Below are 19,547 nucleotides of genomic sequence, written 5' to 3'. Positions count from 1 at the left end.
TATGCCACTGGTATTTCAAATAACTAAGACAAACTAGGAAACAGGATTGGTTATCCACTTCTGAAATAATGGGTACTTTTTAGTCTTATACAATGCCAGAAAATGAAGCCCTCAGATTGGAAGGCACTTAAAATACAATTGAGTACCAATGAGGGAGTTGGTTTTTTTTTTTGCTTTTCAAGGAGAGGAGCAAAGGGGGGGGTGAGGGGGGGTGGGCGGGGAGAAGGGTGCAACAATGAATGAATGGAATTCCAAAATCTCTGTAGATGTTCATTGAAATGAAAAACAAACAAACAAAATTATTTAAAAAAATAATAAGCCAGGCATATTTCCTGCGCTTTCCTCCGGAGATGGGAAGAGTAAAAGAGGACGTAAAAATGGCTTCCTAGAATAGTAAGAGTTTTCAAGGGCTGAAGATGAGTGCTTTGTTTTCAGGTCCAGGAAAGAGAGAAAGGGAGAAGAGAGTAGATGTTATTGCTCCAGGCACAAAGCTTTTGATTGAAAATATGGAATGACTTTCTAATTCAAGTACAGGAGATGGCTGAACTTGGGACCCAAGTCCCTTCTAAATACACTCTCACCAGATGTAGCTCTCACCAAGGCTGCCATCAACTACTGAAATTAGCTTTTATGAGACCTGGCTATAAGAAGTGAGGGGGAAGCTGGCACCTCTGCCTTGATCGGCACTTAAAGGGTCAATTTGTTCATTGACACAAAGAGCAAGGATCCTTTTAGTGGAGGTACCAGCCCCAGTCAGCAGTAGGCTCCTTCCCTTCAGCGTGGGAGACCCTGGTTGGATTCTCAGCCAATGCCATGCCCTTTCTCTGTACAATCATCACTTGTTGGTCAGTTGATGTTACTGAGTATCGTGAGTCAGAACTGACTCATAGCTGACCTTCCAATGGATTTTCAGAAGCAGTAAATAGAATGGGAGGAGCTCACTAACTTTTTTTTGGGTCTGGGGCAGCTAGTGGATTCAAACCTTGTAACTTTGAGTTTGCAGCACAACTCCTTACAACTAATTTACCATCCAATGAAAGCTTTGTTATTTCTGTGACGCTGAACCTTTCAGCAGAGCTGTCAGATCAAGACCAACCAGGAAGGCAGACCTGCCGATTCACCTCTGAAAATGAGCCACTGAAAAGTGTGGGCGCAGGGGTCCCACTCACAATTGTTCAGATGGACTGGGTTTTTTCCCTTTTCAATTTTCTTCCTTTGGAGTCACTCTGACTCAGAGGCCAACTGAAGAGGCAGGTAACAACAAACAACCGCCACAGTGGAAACCACCTTCCTTCTACTACTCACCGTGCAAAGATTTTGCTAAAGACTTTACAAACAGAGTTGGCAATGGTGAAAAAAAAAATGAGACAAGAATTCTGTATTTAAAATACATTGGAGTAAAGGAGATAGGAAAAATCCGGTGGGAATCTGGAAAGACAAGGCAATGGTGGGCATTGTTCAATGTTGATTAATTTTATGAAACATAATAAACTGCCAATACAAAATAAAAATTTTAAGAACACAAAACTAAAACAAAACAAAACAAAAAACTGCAAGAAGCTGCACTGCAGTCCCAGAGGTGTGCAGTTCAAATCCCACCAGACGCTCTGCTAGAGAAGGAGGGACAATCTCCTCCTGTACCAGTCAGATCCGACTTGACGGTACACACACAAAATAATAATAAATTAAAATTAAAAACGAAAAACTAGAAAGAAAATAAAAATAGGTTGAAAACTTTTGGTGTGTGACAAAGCATGCAATTCATCACAGGGAAATTTCTTGATGGTTGAAGGGGGATCAAACGTCACTGGGCTCGTATTTTAAGTCTGACTTAGGGGGAAAATTCACCTCCAGGAGCACCTGGGGCACAGATTTTATGTTTGTTTTACACAGGTGATAAAAGTTTGCAGGAGCATCTATCTGGGTTTTATTTTCTTTTCACTTACTTTAGTGACCACTTTTATTGCAAGGCATGGATTTCTAGAAATGGAAAGCTGAAGTGGAAATTGTGCTTTATAGGGAATAAAGATTCAAGGGTGGACAGCTTGCAAAGTCTTCTATCCAGGAATCCATTCCTTGTAAATCAGGATGGCCTGGAATAAAATGCTGGCAACAGGGGACTGGGCGTGGTGCCTGGGAGCTGGTTCTTGGATGCATGAATGCTAACAAGAGTAAATCCACTCAGTGCTCAATGAGCATGCACATCGGAGCATCTTTCTCCCACAGAGGACCAGGCCTGTGGCTCTTTCACTCGAAACACCAGGTTTCTAAGTCCCCCTACCCTCTATATCTATTGCTGTGAAGTCCATTCGGATTCGTATCGGCCCTAAAGCGCCAAGCAGATCTGCCCCACTGTGTTTCAAGGCTGTAATTTTTACAGAAGCAGATTGCCACGTCTTTCGCTCTGTAGTTTCCCTTGTCATAATGGAAAACTTGAAGATAAATAAAAAAGGAGATAAGAGAAACCCGTCATCACCTCCACAGCCACCACTTTAATAATTTAGTCAATTCCTTTCAATATATTCCCCCCACACCTGCTGTAGTGACTTACAGGCTGTGTTTGCTGCTAACTCAAAGATGAGTAGTTCAAATCCCCAGGCTGCTCCTTCCAAACCCAGGTTGTCTCCTCCCAGAGAGACTGACAGCCTCGGAAACCTGACAGAGGATCCCAGGAGTCAGACGTAACTTGATAAGAATGGTGTAATAAAATATTCTCTTGCTATTTTTTAGCAGTTGATCTTAGAGTTTCCATATTTGTGAGTTTTTTTGACTCATTCAATTTGTTACTTCACAGAAATCTACCTATGTTTAATAACTGCTCCTAATACTCAGAGTTAAAATAATACATTGTTTCATAGTCAGCAAATGCGTCAAGAACTTTCAAAAGATTGCCTTGAAAAAGGAGTAGGACAGAGCCTGAGTGGCTTCAACACAGCAGACTAGAAAGGAAGAGAGAAGAAAAAGCTGGGAAGACAAACAGAAAAGGATAGAAGGACGGGGGAGGAGGGAGGAGAAAGGACTAGGGGGGGACGCAGGGAGGGAGGGAAAGAGAGGACTGGGGGGAGGGGGGAGAAATGACTAGAGGGGGAAGGGGGCAGAAAGGACTAGAGGAGGGAAGGAGGGAGGGGAGACGGGACTAGAGGGGAAAGGGGAGAGCAGGTATGGGTTTCTGTGGGTTTTCAAGCTCAGAACAGAGGAGTCATCATTGACCAGATAGCTCCGGGTGGGGTGGCAGGGATATTTGGGAATGGCTGTGATCAATCCCATCAGGACAGCCACCACATGGGAAGGGGAGACAACTGTTGGGGACCATCCAGGAACCCGCAGTCCATTCCTACTGAGACTACCCCTCAAGGCCTCTGGCCACAAGTGGTGGCCAAGGTAGATGCAGGGAGTCCCCTCCGACGATTAAGCAAACGGGGACTCTCCGTCCACCAGGCCTCTGGCCTCTTCTCACACGCAAGGAATCTGTGGGCAGAAAGATAACAAAAGCCATTTTTCATGCAAGAGGAGTCGGACATCAGGAAAAATCAGAGCCCCTTTGTATGACATGCCAAACTGCTGAAGCGAGAAAATGTCTCGGCGAGGGCTCAGATGCGCTGGGAACAGCGCGCTGCCCCGGGGAACCGGGCGTCAATGTGCGCTTGTTATCTGGCTTTTCAGAGCGTGGGGGAGGCGCGGGGCGTCAGCGGCTCCTGATGAGCTGGTGACACGGCTTTGGCCGGACTGTCCGGCCCCTGGAAGGGAGCCTAGGTGTCCTGAGATGTCCTCGGGGAGTCTTTGGTGCTCCCTGTTTCTCCCCTTGTCTGGGATTTGGTGTAGGGGCTGGGGTGGAGGAGGAAGTGGGTATCCCTGGGTTTAAAAGAACCAAAATAAAAATGTCCCTTCATGGAGACCTGGCCTCATTCTGGGCTCCCTTCCCTGCCCCCTGCGACACAGTGCGTTTCTGGGGTTAGCAATGGGCATCCAGCATTTGTCCCCTGACCCACGGCTAAGGATCATCGACGTGTGTCCTCTCTGCCCCTCACAGCACCCTTGTTGGCGTTGTAAGGTGCCTTCCGGTCCAGTGCGCCTCATGGCGACCCTATGAACACCACATCGGATCGCTCTCCTATCCTGCATGATCCCCAGCCTCTCTGACTTACTCGAGTCTGTTAGACACTTTCTCAATCCATCTCACTAAGCGTCTCCTTCAGCCTGCCCTCCACCTTCCAAGGAACAGCCCCTCCTAGAAGCTGCTCACAACTCCATTTTGCAGAAGATGCAATTGGGACTCAATAAAGGTTCCATGACCAGCAAGAGGCGGAGCTTGGATTCGAACCGTGACTCCCCGCATCACCTAGGTCCTCCTCCATCTCAGTCACCATGTGCCCTTCCTCTCCAAGACGCCAGTCTTTACCACCATCATCAATTAAGCCCAGTTGCTGTCATGACCCATGCTATCTCTACATGTCTCAGTAGATAAACACAAGGTTCTTGGTTAGTGGGACTCCCTTTGACACCCTGAAAAGTAGGTCAGCAGACTTTTCTTCCAAAGTGCCTCCAAGTGGACTTAAACCTTTTACGTTAGTAGCTGGGTGGTTTTGCACCACCGAGGGACCTCACCAATGCTTGCCGTTATGTACTGTCGAGTTGGAACTGACCCACAGCTGACTGTCCAGCAGGTTTATAGAGGTAATAAATCACACAGGAGGAGAGTGCCCATCTTTCTTCCACAGAGCAGATGGTGGATTCGAACTGCACACCTTTGCACTGGCTGCACAATTCTTTACCACTGAACCACCTGAGCCCCTTTCCCCAGTGGTGGTGGTAGTGATGATAGAAAGAGAATTGATGCCTTTGAGCTGTGGTGCTGGAGAAGAGTGTTGAATATACCATGGACTGCTAGGAGAACAAACAGGTTTGTCCTAGAGAGGGTGAAGCCGGAATGCTCCTTGGAGTCAAGGATTCTGAAGCTTCGTCTGACACACTTTGGGCACGTTGCAAGGAGGGATTGGTCCTTGGAGAGGGACATCATGTTTGGGAGAGTGGAGGGACGGTGCAGGAGAGGAAGACCCTTGATGAGATGGATCGATTCTGTGATTGGGGTGGTGGGAGTGAGTGTGTCGGAGGTGGTGAGGTTGGCACAGGATAGAGCAGAGTTTAGGACTCTTGTACATAGGTTCACTATGAGTTGCAAGTGACTCGACAGCACATAACAACAACCATTGACTTGGAGCTGATGGATAGCTGACCCTGCAGTAGGTTTTCAAAGGCAGTTATTCGCATGGGATAAGAGTGCCATCTTCCTCTCGTGGACTGCAGCTAAAGGATTTGAACCACATGCCTTTGGGCTGGCAGTACAACTCCTTTAAGCCACCAGAGGTGCCATTTCTTTCAAGTCCACTTCGAGCCATAGGGGTTTGGGGCCTTCTGTGTAGTTTCTGTTTGCTCCTCCCATCAACCCTAACAGGCAGGGAAGGTTGGAGCCTCCAGGAGGCCCCTAGCACCCAGGGCTTATTCTCCTGACCTTCACCCGCACTGTACATAAGCCACTAGTCCTTCCTATAACAGAGGTCTCCACAACCACAAAGTTAGTTCCTGGCAGTGTCTGATAGCCAAGAGTGTCCAACACAATAGCAGGCATTCATTTTGGCCCCCTCCCCCCAAATGCTTAATAACAACAGCTACAAGTAACATTATTCTCTAGGGCAGTCTGGGGATGCAGTGTTTGTGATGGCCTTTGGGGGTAAAACTCAACAGGTTTTAGCACCCACCTTGGCTTCCAAGTCCACTTGTCAGTCTCTGTAACCCCTCAAGACACTCCCACCTCCACCATCAGCATCCCTGTGGTCCACTGTTCCTTTACGCAAAGTCCACAGATAAAACAGGACACCTCAGCTGAGCTGCCTGAGGCAGTGTTGTACAGAAAGGCCCAGTGCCAAAGGGGCCAGCCCAGAGGAGGGCCTCATGCTTGGTGAAGAAGACAGTCACTGAAGAAGACCGAGACCGTCGACAAGCTTGGTGGACATGGTAGCTGCAGCGATGGGCTCAGGCACCACGGAGATGGTGGGGATGGCATGGAATTGGGCAGGGATTGGTTCTGTCGTACAGAAGGTGAGGGCCTACATGAAGGGACCTAACACCACCAGTGCAAAAGACAAATGTGGAACCCTGGCCCACAGGTTATTAAGAACTCAGGCTGGCAACAGTGAAGGTAATAAACCAAGCCTGGGACCGTTTGAGCAGGGGGTACAAGTGAATGGGTGACACGCCATGAAACTGGCCCGGCTCACTGGTCATTTCACACCCCAGCAGTGTTCTATTACAGAGCCCGAGATTTCTCTAAAGCAGCCAGGATCTTCTGGGTTCCCTGCCCCCAAAAAAGACACTAGAGATGCCAACGTTTCCGAATCCCAGTAACACCTCCTGAGTGACTCTTCTCTCTCCCCTAACAACACAAATACTGTCACTTCATCTCTTATCTAGAGATTTGTTTGAGAAAATCCGGTTGCCACTCTGCCGTGTGTGCTGTAGGGGAACTCAAGGCACTGGGTTAAACACGGACAGCCTGACAGCTAATCAGGAGGCAGAAGCTGCGTCCAGCCTGGCTGGGAAAGTCTCTAGCTGGCCCCACTGGCCTCGCAGATCTGCTGGCCGGACTGGCCCCCATATACCCTCATTTGGGGGAGAGGGGCAGCCCTCTGAAGCCACATCCTTCTCACCTCCACCCCAGACCCCACCTCCTTGTGCTCCGGATCCACTCACTGCCCAGTTACCCAGGCAGAGAGCTGAAGCCACTTCATGGCCTCCTACATCTTTCAGTCCTGGTGCTGGTGGCTTAGTGGTAAGGAATTGTGCTGCCAACCCAAAGGCACACGGTTTGAATCCACCAGCTGCTCCACAGGAGAAAGACAGGCAGTGTTATCTCATGTAATTTACTGCATCTGAAGAACCACCAGAGGGTCAGCTGTGGGTGGGTTCTACTTTGAGGATACTCAATAACCACCACCAGCACTATCCATCACCCAGCTAGTCAGCTGGGCTCCTTAAGCCTCTGGATGCAGAAGGCCTCCACCTGCTCTTCTGGGGCCTCCAACAGCTACTGCCTCCCCACGCCGCTGGACAGCTGCAACGACCTCCCAGCATCCCGGTGTGGAAGGGGTATCCCCTGACTCTGACCCACCTACCCCACGGCAAGGAGCCACAATGGAAAATCCCATTGATGACTGCCCACTTCGCTGAGGAGCAAACTATATCCTCCGTGTGGCAGCACCCAGTGCCTCTTACACCCATGGTCTACAGCACCTAGACTTACAAGCAAGCAGCATCTGATGAGTTGTTCATGCTCAATCAATCACATTTGATCTGCACAAAACCCCACTGCACCTCTACTTTGCAGGTAAGGAAAATGAGACTCAAGAGAAGGCAGAGAATCTGTCCACAAAGTCACAGAACCAATGCAGGAGAGAGAGGCAGGATTCCAGAGTGGATCTCTTTGACCCAAGCGCCTGTCTTATTAATCAGTGTGTTGGTTCAGTTCAGACATCACCTGAGTCCCTTCCAGAAAAGCGAAGTTCCTGGTGGGAGAGGAAATCCTCGAGGTAGACATGGGTTAGGTCACATGGAGCTTTGGGCATCAGGGGACAGAGCCTTGATGGTGGTCTCTCTGAAGGGCTTTGAGCTGGGGATGACACCACTGGATTTATCATTTACAAATATTGTGCTGGTGGCATGGCTAGTCCAGGGATGGGTGAGAAAGCAAGCTGGATGCGACTGGGAGCTCCTATGTGTTAGAAGACAGAGCTTGGACCAGGCTCAGCGGCAGAGATGGAGGGGAGGGGAGGGAAAGATAGAGGTACTGGAGGTAGAGCCGCAGGACTGGGGAGAGGGCAGGGTTTTCTTATTCACTCTTGCTGTTGTAGTGTCCAGCACTGTGCTTGGCACAGAGCAGGCTCTTGGTGTTTGTTGGGGGGCTGAAGCAGTAACTGAGTGGGTGGGAAGAGAATGGTGTGGATGCTCCAGAAACCAGACCACAGTAACCAGCAGCCGCACATCCAACATGTGAGGCTACAGCCACATGCTGCTCCTGCCAACGTGTCAAAGGGAAGCCAGGCTTTGAAGCAAAAATCCAAATGGTAAAGCCAGCCACGTTTCCAAGAAGTCACTGTCCCCTCCGCAGTGCCTCTGTGGGGGCACAACCGCTGTGCTTTTCACAGCCATTTCCCAAATACCTTCTCATTGGATGGTGGCACAGCCCTTGGGGAGAGGACGGAGGGGGAGGATTCCGGGATGGAGGATGCGGAGAGGAAGGGAAGGAGGCATGGAGAGGGAGAGCGAGGCTGGCTGGAGGATGGAGAAAGAGGCGATGGATGGAGGGAGAATGCAGGGAAGGAGGTTGGAGGGAGACTGGGAGGAGGATAATGGAAGAATGGTGAGAGAGGACAGGCAGATAAACGGAGGATGGAGGATGAAGGCAGAATGAATGAGGATGAAAGGAGGGTGGGTGGTCAGGGACTAAGAAAGAAGAACAGAAAGGATGAGTGGGATAGAGAAGACGGATGGAGGATGAAGGGAATATGGAGAGAACACAAAGGGAGGGAAGATGAGGAGGGGAGAAAGGAGGAGGAAGGAATGATGGAGGAAGGATGGGGAGTCAGGGAGGGGAGGCTGAAGACAAGGACTGGTATCATCAGCCACACTGACAGCGAGCCAAACATGGCTCTAGGAGGCTAAGGAGGCAGAGGAAGGAGCTTCACACAGTTTGTGGCAGAACTGGGGGCCTCGTCACAAGTTTCTGACTCCGGTGACGTCTGCACCCGGCACAACCTCATCTTTGTCCTGTGGTCCTGGATGTTTACAGCTGTAGCCTCAGCGTCTGAGCCGAGAGTGGCATTCAGCAGGTGCTGAAGGGATGAACAGGTTGTTCCTCTGAGCCTTTGGAAAGCCCCCGAGCCCACCCACTCCCGCACCGCATTATCTTCCAGTTACTAGGGTGTTGATACTACGTCAAGCAGCTCCTGATCCTCGGCTGTCGAGACACCCAGAAGACCCACTTCCCTGGCTCATTGCTGCCTTGAGGCCAGAGCAGGTGAGTGATGCACTCACTGAGCCAGAAAGCGGGATGGGGAGGCAGCTGCCTCAGTGCCCGACTTGAGGTCAGCCCCTAACCGAGAGCCCTTGCGGCTCCAAGTTGAAGGCTCACAGATGTGTTGGTGTCTGACTGTGAGAGGTGAACGGTGCAACATGGGAGTCTCCGCCGGCGTGACCATCCACCCCAGAGAGCTCTGCTTCTATTCTCAGATCCCAGAGGCCGGCAGACTGGCGTGGCCTCACTCAGGGCTGTTGCAAAGTCAGGGGAATTATGTCTTCTGGGAAAACTTCCAAATTTCAGGAAACATGAAAACGAGAAAGAGGAAATGACACATTTTTAACATCTACAAAGTGCTGGGGCCTGGTGAGGACCATTTTATGTTTCCTCATAAAACCTGTACAATAATTTCAGGAGGGTGAGTCCAAGAGGCTTTCCAGAGAAGGAAGTGATGTTCAGAGAGGTTAGGGAACTTCTCTGAAGACTGGCAGAGTCTGGACGCAGACCCAGGTTCCCATGATGCTAGTGCTGGCCAGGGCTGGGTTACCCAATAAGCAGGGAAATCAAGGGCTTATTTAAGGCTTATTCATCTGCAGTAAACAATTCCACATTCTCCTCACCACCATCATCAAAGTTTCTGCTTCTGATCTGGCTGGCATCTGACTCTCCCCCAAGCTCACAGCATCTTCCTACAGAATCAAAGCCTCTTTTCATATATATAATCCCTGACCACTATGGAGTCCCCGGAAAGAAAGGAAAGCAGTTATCCAAATGCAAAGCAAGCATGAACGTAATCGTGCTAATTACTAATCGACAGTGCATATCAATACGTGGTGAAACCCCTGTGAAACCATTCACTAGACTGCTTGTTGTTGTCGTGTGCCACGGAGTCAGAACCACCCCATAGCTGACCCTCCAGCGGGTTTTCAGAGGCAGTAAATCGCACGCGAGGAGTCTGAACATCCTTCACCAGTGTAACAGCTGGTGGATTTGAACCGCGTGCCTTTGGGTTTGCAGTGCAGCTTCTGACCACTAGGCCACCAGAGCTCCCTGAATAATTTCATAAGAAAGAGCTCATATGAAGTTGTTCACTACAGAATGGTTAAGTGAGCAAATTAAGTCCGAGCTGACTTTGCATTTGGAAAATTGTTTATTACCTGTATGATGCCGTTAGCTCCAACAGGAGGGGAGGAGTAGAGCCCAGGAGGTGACAGACATTGACGGGCGCTGAGCCAGGGAGAGCAGTTTGTAGTCATTTATTCTCCAGGTCTGAGTCATGAAACTCCCCTGGGACTTTGTCTACTCCTCCTCGGAGATGAAGCCACAGCACAGGAAGTTCTGGGGGGTATTTGCTGAGCACTTTCACCTCCGTGGGTCCAGCAAGGGAGTAGGTTTGATGCCACAAGGAGAAATGATCTCGCTTTAGGTCTGTAGCCCTTGAAGGTGGAGGAGTCACACAAACGAGAGGCCTTACCTCCCGGAGCCCCCAAAGCCCCCCAAGGAATGACGTATGATCAGAAATCTGGGGAACAGGTGGAAAGGGGAGTGACTGAGGGTACTGATGTTCTAGTCAGTTACCATCAAGTCAGCTCCAGCCCATGAAGAAGCCAGGGTGTCAGAGCAGCCGTGGGAACCATAATGTTTTCAATAGCTGAGTTTTAGAAGTAGACCAGCAGGCTCTTCCAAGGTGCCTTGAGAAGACTCAAACCCCTAACATTTCAGCTGGCCTGTAACCCAGCACATTAACCACATGCACCACCTAGGGGCTCCCTGAACTCAAGGACATCACCCTCACCTACACCCCAACAGAGTATTGCCCGCCTCTATTCTAACTCCAGGAATGTGGGAAGAGGGGCAGGAAGAGACCTAAAGCCAAGACTAGGGGTTAAGAGTGAAGTCCCACTCTGTCTGCCCCAGAGGGAAGGGGTCTGTGAAGGGCTGCACTGTCTGCTTTGAACCCCCTCGGAGCACAGCCACACAGCCGAGAGCATCCAGCTGGGGAAGCACTGACCGCTTGTTGAGGTGGGTTGGCAGCTAAGCCCCTGGCCTGGTTCTCTCTCCTTGGACATGTGGTGCTCAGTCCACGAAGCTTCATGCTCACGAGCAGCCCCCCTCCCAGAGCTCCAGGCCTCAATCATCCGGTACTTGCACATTCCCTACCCCATCACCCCATCTGTGAGATGCCAGGAAAACTCAGAGATGCTGTCACCTACTCTACGCTACGGTGGCTGCTTGTGGCCAAACCTGCTCACAGGTGCTGTCAGGAGGGGAGGCTGGCCCAACACGGAGCCCTAGCCAGGCAGCTCCAACACTCACCTCTGCTGGCTTCCTCTGTAATGTGCAATGCGGGTATGTCTTGGTCTCTCTGGCCTTGTGTTCCTTTTGCTTGCAGATGACAGGGCTTAGGCCAGGTCAGCAGTTCTCAGCCCAGTGTGGGGCTATGTTCATGTCTACAACACGGGAGAGCTGGACCAGCTGTGGTTCATTACTATTAAGTGGGCGATAAGGAATGACGCCCGATTGCCCCATTCTGACGGTCACTCTCCCTTACTTATGTCCTGAGCGCTTTCTTGAAGGGAGGAAAAATGGCAAGAGTGCTTGGCAATTACCAAGAGTATGCCTTAGTTTACCTCAATAACACTCTCCCACAGTGGCGTCCCCACCACAGCAGCTCTCCCCTCACCCGGGGGCCAGTGGCACTATCTACAGACATTTTGGGAGAACAGTGCTATTTACTAGGATCTAGTGCTATTATTGCTGATGTCAGATGGATATTGGCTGAAAGCAGGGAATACCAGAAAAATGTCTGTCTGTGTTTTAATGACTATTCAAAGGCAATCGACCATGTGGATCGTAACAAATGTTGGCTAACATTGAGAAGAATGGAAATCACAGAACGCTTAATCATGCTCATGTGAAACTTATACCTAAACCAAGAAGCAGCTGTTCAAACAAAACAAGGTAACCCTGCGTGGTTTAAAGTCAGGAAAGATGTGCACCAGGGTTGTATCTTTTCTCTGGAACTATTGAATCTGTATGCTGAACAGATCATTCAAGAAGCTGGACTACGTGAAGAACATTGTGGCATGAGGATGGGAGGAAGACTCACCATCAATCTGCCTTGTGCAAATGGCACAACCACGCTTGCCGAAAGTGAGGGGGACTTTCAAAATCTTGCTGCAGAAGATCAAAGACTGCAGCCTTCAATACAGATTCTATTTCAACATCAAGAAAACAAAAATTCTCATCACTGGGCCAAGGGGAGACATCGTGACAGATGGAGAAAAGATTGAAGCTGTCAAAGGTTTCATTTTACTTGGATCCCCAAGTAAACCTTCATGGCAACAGCAGTCAAGAAATCAAAAGATAATCTAGAGTCAATGACCTCTCCAAAGAGCTAAAGAGCAAAGATGTCAGTTTAAAGACTAAAGTGTGTGTGATCCAAACCACGGTTCTTTCAGTTACTTCCTGTGCATCAGAAAGTTGGACAAGGAGTAAGGATGACAGAAGAAAAGTTGAACAAGAACAGCTGGAGTGTTCCTTAGAGTCAAATGCAGTGAAACGTGGCCTCACATCCTGTGGGCATGTTCTCAGGAGGGACCCATCCTTGGAAAAGGGCCCCTCCTTCCTCCAGGAGGCTGTGCTCAGCCTGACTTCCCTGGGAAGTGTGGGGGGTGGGGCTGGGCATCCAGGGTGTGGCCTGAAGTGCTTCCCAAGGAGGGTCTAGATCTGCTAGCGGAGTTGCTGCACACCCACTGGGCCCCCTTCTTGGTACACTGCCTCTCCAGTTTGGCTGTGCTAGGCTCTCTTCCCCTCACCTCTGAGACCCTAGATTCTAAGACTCAAGGTGTCCCGGAAATCCCCAAGCTGGGATGAAGCTCTGAGCTGGAAACAAATACAGGAGATTTATTTTAAGGACCTCAGTCCCCAGGCTGGGGTCTACTAGGAGCCCCAGCTCTTCACGAAGGCACTCTCCTGATGAGCTGGAGCGTGAGTACCAGCTACTAAGAAGGGCCAGCAAGGGAGAATGCCTCTTACTGGGGCTCCCAAATCTGGGGTCCCAATAAAGGACTCTTATCGGGCAGAGGAAAACAGAGACCACCTGTTCAACCTCAGCCGCCATCCAGGCAGCAGGAGACATCCCTGCCACTCAGGACCTGAGGCCGTCTCAAGCCTCATTTCCTACGCCAATCTAGAAAAGACAGATAATTAATATTTACCTTGAAGTGTTGTTGGCAATTACACGTGCTAATCCAGGCCCTGCACTGTGATGGCGGTGATTATTAACACCAGAGGGCAAAGGAGAGCCCGCAGGGACAGTGCAAGCTGGCGGAGCTTGGCCCACCGGACAGGAGGCCTGTCTGGCTGCTGTCACCTGGGTCTGAGAGGAGAGGCTGCCCATGGGTTCTCGTGAGAGAAAATGAAAGGAGCAAGTGAGTGCTGTGAGCAGCATTATTACTAACAGCTACAAAGCAGAAACAACTCAAATGACCATCAACATAGTGGCCATAAAAAGAAATGGAGTGCTAAATCGTGCACAGATGAAATGAAAAGAAAACCAAAACACCAAACCCAACCAACACCACTATGCTCAGAGAATGAAGGCCACCATAAAAGCCACGTAGTGAATGATATCCCGTTGATGGATGATGTCCAGAATAATCAACATGAAGGCAATTAACTGCACGAACAATAGAGAGAGAAAATAGGTTAGAGGTAGCTGAGGGTCTGAGGGTTAGGGGTAAGGTAGAGAATGGCTTGTAGTGGGTACATGGTTCTTTGTGGGCTAACAAAAATTGTTCTGGAAATGATGGCAGTGATGCTTTCACAACTATGAAAAATTCCTAAAAGTCATTGAATTAATTGTCCTCTTAAAGAGGGACATTTCCTATGCATGTCATGGGCTGGAGAAAGGAGCTGTGTGCTGTCTAATTGCCTCTGATTCAAAGTGAGCCCACCGTCCCCCCAATAGGACTGAGAAGAACCGTCCCAGAGAATTTTCTTAGCTGTAATCGTTATAGGAGGGGATAATCAGGTCTTTTCTTTCATGCAACTGCGTGTAGGTTTGAATGGCTAAATGCCTGGCCATTGCTCCAGCACGTATACAATTAGGATCACGATTTCTTGGGATGATCCCACATCTGGAGTGTGGTTTAAGGTACAGCTTCCCAGCTGACCTGTAAGGAAAGGGCTCGGGGTGTGCTGAGAGGGGGGTCTTGACCTTCACTTCTTTCTAAGGCCCGGGATAGCGACTGGTTATATATAGTTATGTGCTGTCAAGTTGGAACCAACCCTCCAGTGAGTTTTCACAGGCAGTAAACTGCACAGGAATAGAATGCCTAACCTTTTCCCATGGAGAAGCTGGTGGATTTGAACTGAGAACCTTTGGGATGGCAGTGCTACTTGTTATCACTAAGCCACCAGAGCTCCCTCTCTGGCTGAGCTATCCTAGTATTTTCTTATGCTCTGTGCTGAGGTGTGACTAATGGTAGAGACACTGGTCAGGGGGCAGCTGCCTTGGTAAAAAAGGTGAACATGACTGGTACAAAGCCCCTTCACATGGCTTCCTTCTGCTAGTGCCCAGCATAGATCTGGGCATGCAACAGGCCTTGGGACACCGTGATGCTGACTGAGGCTGGCAATGCAAGGCTCTGCTGACCTCTGTGAATGTGCCGGAAACTACCACAGATGATGTGGGTGGTGCGTGAGGTTGGGATTTTCCAGGACCCTTTAATCTTGGCTAAGTTCAGCTTAAAGCTAACTTTAGTCTGTGAGGCTCCACGGTCAACACTCTTGGCACCAGTAGCCAGGAAGTAAAAAAAACATACTGCGATGGTAAAGTCTGCTGTTAGGGACCTCTCCAGGGTACTGAAGAGCAATAGTGTCACTCTAGAGACTAAGGTGCATCTGATACAGGCTATGGTCTTTGCAATCACTTGTTATGCATCAGAGAGCTGGACAGTGACTAGAAAGGACAGAAGAAGAATTGATGCCTTTGAGCTGTGGTGCTGGAGAAGAGTACTGAATGTACCATGGACTGCCAAGAAAACAAACAGATTATCCTAGAGAAGATTAAATCAGGCTGCTCCTTGGAGGCAAGGATTCTGGGGCTTCGTCTGACATACTTTGGACATGTTGTAAGGAGGGACCAGTCCTTGGAGAGGGCCATCATGCTTGGGAGGGCGGAGGGACAGCGCAGGAGGGAAAGGCCCTCTATGAGGTGGATTGATTCAGTGACTGGGGTAATCAGGGTGGGTGTGTCAGAGACAGCGCAACTGGCACAGGATAGAGCAGGGTTTAGGGCTGTTGTACACAGGGTCGCTATGAATCACAAGCGACTCGACAGCACATAACAATGACAACAAGCTCAGGTGGCACAGGGGGTTAAAGAATCCTGCTGCTAACCAAAAAAAAAAAAAAAAAAATAGAAAAGGTCACGGGTTCAAACCCACTAGCTGCTCTGAGAAAGATGAGATAGCCTGTCCTCATAAAGATTCACAGCCTAGGAAGCCCAATGGGTAGGTCCACCCCATCTCATAGGGTCACCATGAGTTGGGAGTTGACTCAGTGCTGTTCTTGTTTTGTGCCATCAAGTCAAAATTAGGGGTCCCTGCAGTGGATTTTTAGAGGCATTAATCGTGGGGAGGAGATTACTCATCTTACTCCTACAGAGCAGCTGGTGGATTTGAACCCCTAATCTTTGGGTTGGCAGTCCAGCTCCTTACCAGCAGGCCACCAGATTTCCTGTGATTATTATTCTGGGGCCAGGGCCCTCGGGGTGCCCAAACAGTGACTGTACAAGATGTGGCTCCCAGGGGCCCCAGCCACCAATCTCGGGGCCCAGAGCCTCCTCTTCTTCTCTTTCACTTGGTCTTTCAACCTTTGCACACCGTTCTTGCTTGTTTCCAATCCCTACTTCACCGAATTCCTGAACGCACTTGGGACTCAAGTTTGAAGATTCGCATTTGTTACAATGCCTTTGATTTCATGGCCACAAAGATGTATGAGTCCTTCCCTTTGTCCCCAGCCTAGTGCTATGTGTCACTAAAGAGTTGGATAAGGTGGAATACTGAGTGTGCAGGGGCACATAGCTGAAGGGGTTGGGGACATGCCCGCCCTAGACCACAGTGGAAGAGCAGAAAGCGAGAAAGAATGTGTTATGCAATGTGCCTGTCAGCTGCACAACCTGGCTCCCAACTGCCTTGATGCTCAGAGCTGGGCTCGGCTGGGCAGTTCAGTACTTGGTTCTATTTTTAATGGCAACCCAGAAGCTGTTGTGAAGGGCAGGTCTGAGTGGGAAGAGCTGTGTAGTGGGACAAAGGTTCAAATCTCACCCTGCCCTCTCCTAATGATGCCCCTCTGCGCGTGACCCTTGCCATACCTAAGCCTCAGTTTCCTCTTTTGCACCATGCAGGTAGAGATAGCACTTGGCCATTCTGACACTTGCAGCTGCAGAGTAGGGCCCTGTTTTTGAGGGGCAGAAAGAGGCAGCTGTACTCCCAAGCACTGGTGAAAGGGGCGCCCCAGCTTTCACATGCAGCCCTGACAGACTGTGGGAAGGCTTCAGTACACACAGGAGCTGGGTGCCTGCAGACTGGCAACCACTGCTTTGGGGAACAGACAGAAAATGCAATCAGCTGTTTGCAAGTTGTCAGGGACCCCTCCCTGACACTCAGCACTCCTCGTGCTGTGGGACTTCTTCAGCCTCTGCACAGAAGTTTGACATTTTCAACTGTTTTGCTTTTCCCCCATTTTGGTTCAGGTGCGCTGTTGGGGAAGCACTTTCCTAGACACAGGTGGAAGGAATGCATTTTGCACACAGAAGTCAATGTTGAGGTGACTCTCCACTCCCAGCACTCCCAGGGTGCTGGCCTGAGGTTAATGTGCTGGCAGGGACTCTGCCCTGACCACCTGCTGGTCAGTGCCAGCATCTCAGGTGGTGTCAGAGGGCTGGAGCTGTGGGCCTGCTATGGTATGTCTCTCATAAGTTGGCGGTTCCCACTCAGTGGAGAAATTGCCAAGATGATTCTAGCAGCCACAAGGAATCTTACAGGAGCATCTCCAGCCCTGGGTCCCAGAGGGCCATTTTGACCCTCGGATTCGGCCTGGTGTGGCCCTCGGAAACCTCGCACTTGAGGGGATGACAGAGGCAGCACAGTCCTTTCGGTGAAGTTCCCCAGATGGCAATGTTCCACCCCCCCCTCCTCTGTCAGCAGAGCCAGCTGCCCAGATCAGCTTGGGGCTCTCTTGATGAACAGTGAGTGCAAACGGGCCTGAGGCAGCTGGCAAGATGCTAAGTGCAGCATCAATCCTAATTAGGATGAGGAATTAATAAAGGTGGCATCCGGGCGCTCTGCGGAGGCCAGGCTTGGAGGAGTGCAGGAGTGGCTCCCGTTTCCAATGGGAAACTAGAAAAGCTGAGGTCCAAGGTCTGGGTGGAGTGGGTGTCAGCAAAGCTTGTGGGGGCACTGCTGAGGGCCGCCGCTGCTGAACCCAGGTGCTGTGGCGGGTAGTGACGTGGGCACACTCACAGGATGAGAGGAGTAGGTGTACATGATCTGAGCAATAGCACTCCAGAAAAGAAAATATGATGTTTTTCAGCAAGAAAGGTGGAGGAGGGTGTGCTGGGGAGGGGTGGGCCCCGGCTCCTTTGTGTTGCTGTATTTCGCAAACTATTGACTGCACATTTGCGTGACTCGAAGACTCCACTTAGCCCTGGTATTAAGCTCCGAATTGCAAAGGGCAAGCCAATCTCCTTTGCAAGAGGATGTGGGGGCCAGGGGTGGGCAGGATTCCAGGGAGGAACAAACACACACGGTCTGAGGGGGGACCAGAGAGAGGGCAATTTGGGCCTCCAACAAGCCACCTCGGCTGTATAAAGCCTCTTTTTAGCCGTCTCCAGATGCGGCCAGCAAAAGGCCATCTTCATCAGAGCTCCCTCCCCAACCTCTGCTGGGATCCAGCCGCGCTCAACTCTCCGCAGGCGGCTGTAGCCGCAGTAACGCAATAAGGAAGGTTAGCTGTAGGGAAGAACTTGCTTTAACAACCGAGGGGCGGAGTTAACGCGCAGAGAAAGGTTCCAGAGAGTGATGAGGCAACTCTGTCCAGGGATTATTTAAAAAAAAAATAAAAAATCAAAGAACACTCCACCAACATCCCTGCCCCGATCCGAAAGATAAGAGTAAGCATCGGACCTGCCTGCCGCGTGGGCCGGACCAGAGGGCCCCTCCGCGGCCACCTGTTAGTTCAAGTTCCGCAGCTGGACGGGCTGGCGCCTTTCCGCGTGGGAAGCACCTGGGCCCTTCGCGGAGGGGCCCTCTCACAACCTCCGGGAAGTACTCAACCCCGGACCTCGGGCAGTCCACCCTCACAACGTCCACTCTTGGTCCTCATCGTTCATATGTAGGGGTCGCAGCGCCGGGCCCCCGCTACCCCGACGGGCGACCACGCCCCTCTCAGGCCGCTCCAGCTCGCCGCGCACCCTGTCTCCTGACCTGTCTCAGGCGACCTCTCGGTTGAGGGTCTGGGACTCAAGGTTCCCTGTTATAATCTAGGGCAAAGGGGGGGAGACTTGCTGTCGCCCCTTCCCCTCCCCTGAGCTGGGGGAGGCGGGCCGGTGGCTAGGTGGAAGGGGCAGAGGCGGAGCATGGTCAGCAGCATTGGTCTCTTGGCGACCTGGCTCCCCTAGATTTACAGGGGTCCACCCCCACCGCTATTCGGGGCCTGGGGCTGGAGCGCTCGGCAGGCGGCCCCGGCTCCCCGCCCCCGGCCAGCCCCGCCCAGGATGGCCAGTTCCCATAGCAATCGCACAGACACCGGTTGCCAAGCAACCCCTCTCCCTCCTCCCTCCCCTCCTCGCCTCCCGTTCCCCCCCACCCAGCCTCCTCCCACCCCCTCTCCAGCCTCCACCTCCCCCGGGGCACCAGAGCTGCCCCTTGGGATCGCTCCGGTCCTGGCTGCGCGCGCACGCGCGCGCGTGAGTTTCTGTGTGTTTCATTGTGTCCGTTACGAGGGGGTGTGCGTGTGCGAGTGGAGAGTTTGTGGGATCAGTGTGTTGGGGGCCCATGGGCCGGGAGGGACTCGGAGCTCATGCACAGCTGGCCGCATGGGGACCCGCCCGCCGCACCTGCTCCTTTGTGTCTCGAGCGGAGCCGACGCCGCGCCCACCCCTCCCTGGCCCGAGCCCCGGGCACTGTGTGTGTGCGTGCGTGTGTGCGCGCGGGGGTCCGGGCCGGCCGTACCTTCGATACAGCACACGCGCCACAGCCCCGAGTGGGTGAGGTCGCCGCGGGCGCGGCGGGGCTGGGGCCCGTCGTCCATGGTCAGGTTGGTGCCGTTGCAGATGTGCGCGCTGGAGTAGAGCCAGTAGTCGGTGCCGATGGCGATGGCCATGAGCGAGAAGGCGGCGAAGGCTCCAGCCGTGGTCAGCAGCATCTGCAGCCCGCGGTCGCATCGCACCATGGTGGGCGCCTCATAG

The 19,547-nt window shown here is 51.4% G+C and overlaps 1 protein-coding gene across 1 annotated transcript in view; it reads right to left on the bottom strand.

The window, feature by feature from the left end:
* Window positions 1-19,540, bottom strand: part of CACNG4 (calcium channel, voltage-dependent, gamma subunit 4) — a 74,554-nt gene extending 55,014 nt beyond the window's left edge. The window contains exon 1 of the mRNA XM_006886265.1: window positions 19,312-19,540. Coding sequence (XP_006886327.1) covers window positions 19,312-19,531 — 220 coding nt within the window. The 5' untranslated portion in view covers window positions 19,532-19,540. The remainder of the gene's footprint in view (window positions 1-19,311) is intronic.
* Between the last annotated feature and the right edge of the window lie 7 nt (window positions 19,541-19,547).

The sequence above is a fragment of the Elephantulus edwardii genome, unplaced genomic scaffold (genome assembly GCF_000299155.1).
Source record: "Elephantulus edwardii isolate Elephantulus edwardi_28Jun2011 unplaced genomic scaffold, EleEdw1.0 scaffold00048, whole genome shotgun sequence".
Classification (NCBI taxonomy): domain Eukaryota; kingdom Metazoa; phylum Chordata; class Mammalia; order Macroscelidea; family Macroscelididae; genus Elephantulus; species Elephantulus edwardii.
This window is presented reverse-complemented; position numbering and strand designations above follow the sequence as displayed.